This window comes from Bremia lactucae, linkage group LG6, assembly GCF_004359215.1.
Source record: "Bremia lactucae strain SF5 linkage group LG6, whole genome shotgun sequence".
Classification (NCBI taxonomy): Eukaryota; Oomycota; class Peronosporomycetes; order Peronosporales; family Peronosporaceae; genus Bremia; species Bremia lactucae.
The window spans coordinates 7555450-7565595 of NC_090615.1; the positions used below are offsets into that span (position 1 = coordinate 7555450).

The 10146-nt window shown below is 43.5% G+C and overlaps 2 protein-coding genes across 2 annotated transcripts; one reads left to right on the forward strand and one right to left on the reverse strand.

Moving 5' to 3' along the window:
* Positions 1–4587: 4587 nt before the first annotated feature.
* On the forward strand, positions 4588–6511 carry CCR75_009158 (uncharacterized protein; the record flags this gene model as incomplete). The annotated part of the gene is made up of 3 exons (XM_067967203.1): positions 4588–4910; positions 4969–5069; positions 5103–6511. The coding sequence occupies 3 exons, from the start codon at positions 4588–4590 to the stop codon at positions 6509–6511; spliced, it is 1833 nt and encodes a 610-aa protein (XP_067818224.1).
* Positions 6512–6570: 59 nt separating this feature from the next.
* Positions 6571–6792, reverse strand: CCR75_009157 (uncharacterized protein; the record flags this gene model as incomplete). Its single annotated transcript, XM_067967202.1, has 1 exon — positions 6571–6792. The coding sequence occupies one exon, from the start codon at positions 6790–6792 to the stop codon at positions 6571–6573; it is 222 nt and encodes a 73-aa protein (XP_067818226.1).
* Positions 6793–10146: the final 3354 nt, after the last annotated feature.

Here is a 10146-nt window from a genome sequence, read left to right on the forward strand (position 1 = left end):
ATGACACGTTCGTGCCCATCAACATCCGTTTGTAACCGAGCACTACCAATGGCAAAATCTGATGTGTCACAGACGACACTGAAAGGCCAATTTGGGTTTGGCAGTGCCAGAATTGGGGAATGGTTAAGACTATCCTTAACTGCTCAAAAAGCATTATTTTTGGTGCTAGTCCAGCACCATTCTGTATCCTTTTTAAGAAGATTAGATAATATCCTAGCCATATCTAAGTTTATAAGCCTTCCTCTGACTTAAGGAGCGAGGTAGCTCCGCATCAGCGTAATTTTCGCTATATTTGTGTAAAAAATGGCGAGACCCAACCACTTACGCAAATCCTTTTGTTTTTTAGGAACCGGCCAATCTACTATGGCTTTTACCTTAGCGGGATCTACTCTAAGGCCTCGCCTTCCAATAAGCATCCTAAAAAAGGAATTTCGTCTGCGCCAAAAATGCATTTTGATGCATTGGGATACAATTTGTTTTTGCGCATGCACTCAAGCACTGCTCGCAAATGGTCGAAATGGTTTTCCATATCCGACCGACCCTGGTCCGCACGACTATGGACAAAACTGTCGTCGAAATAAGCATGTGCATAACCTCGATGAGGGTGGAATAGTTGCGTCACTAGACGATTAAATATTGCCGGGGCGTTGGAAAGCCCTTGTGGCATAACCAGCCACTCCCATAACATGCCGCTTGGGGTGCTAACCGCTGTAAGCGGGATATTGCTAGCTCGCATGAGCAATTGGTAGTTCTCATAGACTAAGTCCAATGCACTGTACATTGTACATCCCACAATTATTTTGAAGAACATCATTTCTAGGAATGGGGGTTTGTGCTGGTATAGTGACAACATTAAGCTTATTATAAGCATGTACAATGCGCCATTTACCATTTGGCGTTTTGATACACAAAATGTCGGTGTCGAACGAGGAGATTTGCTCTCTCGTACCATTCCAGCCTCGTGCTTAGCACATAAGAAATCGTCAATAACGTCACACTGCTCCTTTGGTAAAGGCTTTTGTCTTGTGACACAGTATTTGGTTCCCGGAACCAGGCCAATTTCATGACGAACACCTCTATCCGCAGGTAAAACAGATGGTGGATTATTACATACCCCATCCTGGAATTCCTTAATCAAGGAATAAAAGGGATCCGTAGGATCTTTAAGGATCGATGACCCATTTCGCGCACTAAGTGCAGCTTTTGTGTCATCCAGGACAGATTCGTCTAGAAGCGACGATGAGTTTATCTTAATCATAGGTCGAATGACCACCATTTCAGATATGTCACCACCCTTTAAGGCTCGACCGCACTCATCAATAGACTTTTTGTCTAGCTCTAAAAGAGCATGTAACGAAGGGATTGCCGCAAGGCTAACTTCCCCCTCAATGTTACCGGTTACACCATTTTCAAGCGTATGTACTTCTCACTCGTATCACTTTGCAAGGGTATACACGCTTCGTGTCCATCCTGTCTTGGAGTGGAGACAATACGCCTCTTAGAGGCCGGGACATTCACGTCTTCGGGTTTTCCAGCCTGTATTGGTTACATACAAGACATGATGTCTAATTTGACATCCGACAAGGAGTTAGGTAACTCAACTTCCTTATTCAGCGAAAGTTTACGTTTCGCATCACGTGCATTAGGAGGGAATGCCCTGGCGAACCGCCAATAGTGTTACTATTGACACTCAGTATGGTGCCACCTCGGCCGACCTCACTGGTTGGACTTAGACGGGCCACTCAACGTATCTCAGGAATTGCACCCTTGAGGTTGGCGCCAACAGTGCTACTGCATCAGTGATCGTGCCACTCAACGTATCTCAGGGAAATTGCACCCTTGATGATTCGGCCTTAGGCCAACAATGCTTTCAGCATCAGTGAATCGTTAATTCAACGAGTGTCACTCGATGGAGTACGGGTGCCGTTCCACTTATTTCTACTGAGTCGGGCTCAGAATCAGTGTTTTTAACATTAGAGTTTATTAGCTTAGACATGCCAAAGTCTAAAACACTGACAGACTCATTCAATGATCCGCGCCAGTAGCGCTTTTGTTGCCGAGCAAAGGTGGGTTCAGGACTCTCCAAACTCGACTAGGAACATTGCGCGTGGCGCCTAATGTACTAGACCTCCAATCGATCCATGGCTCATGGTGTTCTAACCCGGACATACCAAGGATGAGATCATATCTCGAATTCAAATCAAGGACGAGACAGCATTCCATACTGTCAAAGTCCAGAAACTTTATACCTAAGTTCAATGGAACGTTAGGGACAGTGACACGAGTCTCATTCGCTAAGCGAACAGTGATTGTATCACCTTCATGCGCTCTAAGCGCCTCAACGTATTGTTGACTTCCTTCAAGGGAAAGGCGTCGAGCATAATTGCAAGACGCTCCTGAGTCAATTAAAATTGACCACGGCTTATCAAAGTTCTTTACAGTCGCTTGAGCGACTAGCAAGCCAGGCTTGTACTCACCGAGCTAATTGGGGCTAGGTTCTGCTTATTCTCACCTCCTTGAGGTTCAACAGAGCCTAGGTCTTCCTTAGTAGGGCGCCCCGCACTTACTGGGTATCGACGTTTTCCCGCACCGTACCAGATCTCTCGTATAGGTCGGAGTTGGAGCTATTTCGAGCTTTACGCGAATTTCGAAGAGGGCAGGTCGGACGTAAGTTTTCGTGCTTCCACACAAATAACATCTACGGATGTTCGTATGCTGTTCCACAGCTTGAAGAGCCTCCTTTCCTTCCTCAACGAGGCTTATACCCATGGGTTCTGCTCTATTAGACGGAACCCATGTGCTCGATGAGCTTGTTCGGTAGACAGGCGTGCTAACGCAAGCAGACCTAAAGTCAAACTCGGCGCGTAGCGCTATGGCAACTGCCTCTTCGAACGTAGCCGGATGAGATCGGAACAATTCCGTCCGGGCAACGCCCTCATTGAGACCCCATAAAGATGGTCACTAGAATTGCTTCTTGCACCGGGTCTTGATGCATAGATGCAATGAGAGTTTTCAACTCTTGGACAAAGTCCGCTAGGGTTCTTTTACCCTGTCGAGTCGCTAGGAGCCGTGCTCGCATGCGAAAAGCCTGATCAGGCGGTGCAAACATGCTGGTCATTTGCTGTTCCAGCGAACCCCATGAGGGAAAAGCGTCGTTTATGGACGTGCTGCACGATAGTGCCCACTTCATGGCTCTACCTCCAAGTTTGGAAATGGCCATAGCCACCATGTGCCGTTCTGTTAAGAACAAGGCGGAATCAATGGACATTTCCATCTGCTTAAACCAAAAAGGAAGATTTTCTCCCTCTTTTCCCTCAAATGTCTTCACATTTACAGTTAGAGGGCGAGCCCTCGGCTCTGAGTCAGGTACAGAGATGTACCGGGTTGGCATAGATGCCGCTTAATGGTCCTGTACCTGACCGATCAGGGAGGCTTCGTACCGCATGAAGGCTTCAAGCCTTGCATGCAGGACCTCTGGTCCCTGGGAGATAATAAATTCCACGTGCTCAAGCCCGAATAAGATTTTGTGCTTGTTATAAGCGGCGCGTTGCGCTTCTGACAATTCTGGAACCTCTTCCATATTCGTGAGAAATTAGTCTTGTAAAGACTCATGCGTAGAATGACTACGAGTGCTACCAGGTGTAGCGGAGCTACCTCGCTTCTAAAGTCAGAGGAAGACTTTCAGACTCAGAGAGTTGCTTAGTTCTATTGAACTAATGGGTTTACAACTCAGGGAGTCGGACAAGCTATAAAAGCTTAAGGAATTTTAGTTTAAGGGATTCAGGGGTTCGTAGAACCAAGTGGCAACTAGTGCCTAAGAGGATATACCTTAGGAAGGCTTCTATCTCTTACAGATCAATGCGCAAGCCCAACGAAGGCATTTAACGCTTTAAGATCAAAAGGGGAACTGCACTTTATTTAATTATTTTAATCTAAAAACCCTACCCTAGCTAATTTAAAATAGATTTTGGCCGCCAGATATATTCTGGCGGCGATCACATTTGCTGCCCATAATAAATGGGATTTAAGTAATTAATTATTTTAAAATTAGATAAAAGGGTATTTTACCCAGAAAGTAAATGTACCACAACAACGGTTCTCCAACTGATGTGTGCCCCATTACATTTACAGCTGATTATTCTGCAGGATAAAAAGATATAACGGCTTATGCCTATTTATGGATAAGATGTCCGAGCATTACTATATAAAGTAATATTCTCCAGATATTATCTATCTTTCAGATAATATATTAATTAACAACCTGAAGTGTTAATTTCATGTAACGATACACCCCGTTACACTAGTTGCTTTAAGATCAAAAGGGGAACTGCACTTATATTTAATTATTTTAATTGAAAACCTTTTGCTAGCGAATTCAAAATACGCCAGATTTTTATCTGGCGGCGACCACAATTGTTACCCATAATAAATGGAACTTTTGTAATTGAATATTTAAAATATGATAAAGGGTATTTTACCCATTAAGTAAGTGTCCAACCGAGAGAAGAGGCCGAATTAAATCTAAATCGATGTAACATATTGATTTATTATGAAAGGATTTTGTCCATTTCTTTTATCTTTGAAAAGATGCCAGCAGCACACATGCTCTTGGCCGTCGTTGCACGTGGACTGGCTTCTGCACAGCGTTTGAGTCCTACCTCTCACCATGTGCCGAATAGTGCAGCACACGAGGTCGAAAAGCTTGAACGTTACCTTGTCGCGTCAAATATCAAGAAGCCAAAACAAAAGACGATTGATGACCTCATCGGAAACCTGCCCGGACTGGACCCGGTATTAGAAGTGGCGCAGCACGCAGGGCGTATTGCTTTGCATGATAGAGACGCAAATCAAATTTTCTACTGGCACTTTCAGGCGGCTCAGAATGCGGACACAGCGCCACTTGTAATTTGGTACGACCGATTGACATGTAGAATTCTATCTTTCCGCTGAACATTTGCTGGTTAGCAGGCTGAATGGTGGCCCTGGATGCTCCAGTATGCAGGGTTTATTCCTCGGCATTTCTCCATTGAGACTAGAGAAAAACTTGTCGATTGGGATGAATGTGCACAGTTGGCACTCATTTGCCAACCTGCTTTTTGTAGACCAACCAGTGGGTACGGGAATGTCGTATACTCAAGGAAATGATTATCGCTCAAATGAAGAGGCAATCGCTAAGGATTTTTATGAGTTCCTGACAAAATTTTTGCAGCGTCATGCTGTATACTTGTCGGATGGCACTGGTAGTGGCAAGCTCTCGAGAGAAATTTACATTTTTGGAGAATCTCATGCTGGTCGATGGATTCCTGTATTCTCAGAATACATACTGAATCGTAATGGCGAGTTAGATAACCAAATTGACGTTAAATTGGAAGGCATTGGTATTGGCAACGGATGGGTCCATCCACCCATCCAGTATGAATACAGCGACTTTGCTCATGGACTTGGACTGCTGACTTTTGGTCAGGTGAAGTCACTTAAGAAGTCATATAAGGAGTGTATGTCTGCATTGCAAGCTAAGACATATTATGCAAAAAGCTGCTTTAATAATCTGGATGCAATTACGGGTAGTGTCATGCCGGGCAAAGGAGGATACACATTAAATTACTACGATGTGCGACACTACGTTCAAAATGTTAGCGCCTACCCATTTGAGCAGAGCACCATTGTTCAATATATGAATTTGATCGACGTTTTAAAAGCAGTGCACGGTAACGAAGACAGAAGTTTTCGCTTCAACATTTGCAGCAATAAAGTATATGGAGCATTGAAAAAGTTCGATGGTGTTAGCACGCTGGATAAGGTGGCGTCTCTCCTTCAAAAGGGTCTCCAAGTGCTTTTCTACAATGGACAATGGGATATGATGTGCAATCATTACGGAACAGAAAAGCTTTTATTAAATATTGATTGGAATGGTTCAGAAGCTTATCAGCAATCTTCTAAATACACTTGGCGAGTAAAAGGTCGAAAAGAGCCTGCAGGCTTTGCACAACAAGGGGGGAATTTGACTTACTTGGTGGTGGCTGGTGCTGGCCACGTGGTGCCCCTAGATGTACCTGATGTCGCGGCTGACATGATATACCGCTTTATTCACCGAATCAAATTTAAAGACAAGGAACAGACAGTCACGAATGCGCGTCTGAACGCAACAGACCTTAGCTTTCCTTACTGTTACTCGTCTTCAAAATCAATTGCTGCGAATGCCAGTGTCAACCAAGCTGTTAAAATTAGTGCTGAGGCGGACACCAATAATACATGGTTGTGGATGATGCTTCTCACGGCTGTATTTAGCAGCGTCGTGATAATTTTTGCTACCATCGGTTGCTTACGCAGAAGGAGGCAGTGGAGTCACGAACTAGTTTCTCAGATAAGTGATGATAAAAGGGTCGAACAACCTGGCAATGATGTCTTAAAAGAGAGTTTAGACGACAGTAGAAATACTATAGAACACAAAGCATCGAACAGTGAGAGTGAGCGTGCTTGTAGTCCTCGTATGGAGGTGACCGATGCTTAGAGGTATCTTATGGTGATTTGAGCTTTAGGCTGGTTTTTATTCAATTGACATCGATGGGATCATATTAGCATCGCTATCATACCGGCTGTCCAGTTGTCTCGATGTGCGTGTAAGATGCAACTCGATGCCGCCGTGCATTTCCACTGAAGCATAATAGCAATACATCGGTGAATATTCTTCTCAAGAGACCAACGAAGAGTAGGGATAGGACAGCACGTTTGCAACGAGAAGTTCGCGTGCATACTGGCACCTTCGAGAGTATGGAATCCGATTCCTTTCATAATTATTATGCTCTATTGACGGAATTGTAAAGTTGAATATAAAATATTTTCTTCATAGAGAATTTTGTCAAAATTACCATATATGTAACGGTTTAACGGAACAATCTGTTGGTGAACCGTTGTTGTGGTACATTAACTTTATGGGTAAAATACCCTTTTTTTATTTAAAAATTAGATGATTATTGGGAAACATATGAAGCAGCCGCCAGATATAAATCTGGCGACCGAAATCTATTTTAAATTAGCTAATGTAAGGTTTTAAATTTAAAAAGTAAATAAGATAAGTACCCTATTTTTTCTAAAAGCGTCTGCTTTCCTAAGGCTTGCGCATTGATATGTGAGAGATAGAAGCCTTACTAAGATACATACTCCCGGGAACTAGTTGTCACTTGGTTCTACGAACCCTTGAATCCCTTGAAGAAGAATTTATTAACCTATAATAGTTTGTACGACTCCCTGAGTTGTTGAACCTAGTAGTTCTATAGAACTAAGAGACTCTTTGAGTCTATAAGTCTTCCTCTGACTTAAGGAGTGAGGAAGCTTCGCTACAAACGGGGCACCTTTCACTAGTACTGCTTCAAAACTAATCAACCTGCACAGATAACAGTGAAGGTGAGGTGCCTCCAAATACTTCACGTAACACGACGTGCAGAGGGAGGATTTAAGTAGCTAAGAAGTCTAAGCTACTAAAGGTCAATACTAAATGCTAAGTTTAGGGAGAAAGCAAACCGTATCGATACATTTAAGTAATTATCTTTTGTCTTAAACATATTAATTATAAACTATTTATTGCGACCCCTTGCACACACCGCTCATTCGTGCATTTAGTGGATTAAATTTAAACTTAAACCAACCGATCGACAGAACTGTTGTCATGTTGCTTCAATATCACCAAATAAGGGAGTATTGGAGACAAAATAATGAAAAATTATAAAACTATACTTCTTTAAATATTTTCTCTCATTGAAATTAGCATTTGTTATTCCTCTTATAATAAATTGTATTTATGTAACGGGACACCCTGTTACAATACATGATGATATTGTGGCAGTAATGTGATTGTTCTGTCGATTGGTTCATTTACGTATTGAAATCAACGCCGCCAATCGGTGCTAGACGCGCACATTGGTGTGGAGCAATGAGTCACTTTACGTATTTTTAAATTTATATTGTAAGTCGGGGCTATGAGAAGTATAAGTACGTAGAAACTAAATTATATCTAATACAATTTACGTTTTCGTAAAATTAGCACTAATTTTTTGTCTTGTTGCTAAGCGACTAAAAAATACTTTTATCTGTCGTGTGCGTGAGGTGATCGGAGGTACCTTGTCTACACTGTTATCAGTGTGGTTTGGCTAGTACTGATGCTGATTGTCTTTTTGCAGAGCGAACAACATTCCGTTGACGTCTCACACGCCTACGGTTGACTTATATGTTCGACCGCTTTCCATTCGATGTCACTCAATTGAGTGATTCGCTCACGCATAGCTTAAAACCTTCTTTTTATCCAACATGTTAATGTTTGATAGAACGAACGTGGTCGTTGGACGGACAACGAAGTGCTACCAGGTGTAACGGAGCACCTTTCGCTAGTATCTCCACAGTGCAAAGCGGGATCACAGAGAACAAAAACCGAGTAAGCAGGACAATTCCTGTTGGCTCGAGAAGCAGTGGTTCGCTTCGTGCAGGATTGCATCGCTGATGCGGTGGACCGATAGAAAACGAAACGCTGGCCATAATGGAAGAGCAAAGTTTCTTTTAGTAGAAGTTAACGATCTAGCCGTACTGTCAACGGTAAATCTACTTAAACACGTTGTGACGAATGAGGGCATTTATAAATATACTACCTCAGAAAATCGGCCCGTCTGCGTATTGCACCGCCAAGGCAATGCAAAACGATCACGCTGTCTGGTAGAATGCGCATGCATTCTACATATACGTCGAGAGTCTCCGCCCTTAGGACCAGAACAAAACTTCCTCCCGGAGCTAAATCACACCGGTCTAATCCATAGCATTCTCCTGAGACTTATGTTCTCGGGTCAGACATTTCGCATCATCCCTTAATGACAAAAATCGTGACAAGCTGCCGCTAGTTCGTTCCGGAGGGCTTGAAGCACCCGTTTGGTTGTTAAATGCTCAACTGCATTATTCGCTCGGACTTCCGACCGATCTTTAAAAGGACCGATCATTGTCGTCTGCAAGTCAACATGACAGTGACACTCACGATCCACGTCCTTTCGCAACCGCCGAAGGCCACGACTGTGATCATGCAGAGAAAATTTGGCCTGACAAGTTAGCCGGACCCGGGTTATCCTCATCATCATCATCGACTGATGGACTCGAATGGTCAGAAGTTCTCCCTATTGTAGCACTTCTTTGACCTCGCTGGGAGAGTTTTTCAAACAAACATCTCGTTTGATCGCGAGAATATCCACCGTTTACCGCACCCAAGTGCAGCTAGATGTTCCGGGTCTAGTTGAATAGTGCGGCGATGCCCATCTTCGATACAAAAAGACCATAAAATAGAGTGCTTCGCGCACGTATAAAAGGATTGCAAAGTACTAATCCGTTCGCGCATCTCAGAAGAAAAGCACGATCTCTCATGAGGATACTTTTGAGTTCGCCTCCCTAGGGGCTCGGACTGCGTCCTTTCGCAGCAGAACATGGGTCTACCCACGAAAGGCAAGTTAAACCTACCTCTCAAGACAAACGGTGCAGCTTATAGCGTGCAGCGACTACGGTCCGTTTTTGAAACTATCATATACCGTCATCAGTTTGTCAAGCAAAGCCTCGCGAATAACGCTTTGTAAGTTCTGTTTGAAGTCAAGTCTGAAACAAGGGATTCACATCCATGGCGCGCTTGCCAGCGTCGAAAAAAGGTATCGTCGAGAATCCGTTTTCCTCCACACTAGTCTTGTGAAGCTTGGATGTGTTGAGCAGAAAATTTTTGTGTTGTCTGTTGGGCATCCCAGACCATCAATTGGAGTCACCCTTAGCGAGCAGCCGAGGTTTCTTTGACACACAACATATCGCGGTCTCTCTCCATTTGACAAATCTTAGCATTTGAACTAACAATGCTTTCAATATTATCTTTACGTTGACTTCGTTCCGGGTAATGCAGGTTAGCGTCATTAGCATCGTTATCATTATCGGAGTCGTTACAACATGACTCCACGACAAGAGGTCAAGACGAATTAAACATCTTAACAAACACTTTTTCGCTTCTACGCCGGAACCCACTGGTTTGGCGGAATCGCCTTAAGTGTTTTACGGATGATTTCGGATCGGAAATTTCATTCGACTCATAAATTACGCCCCCTTTCGGATTTGGAGGCAAGTTTTTCCTGCAGTAGA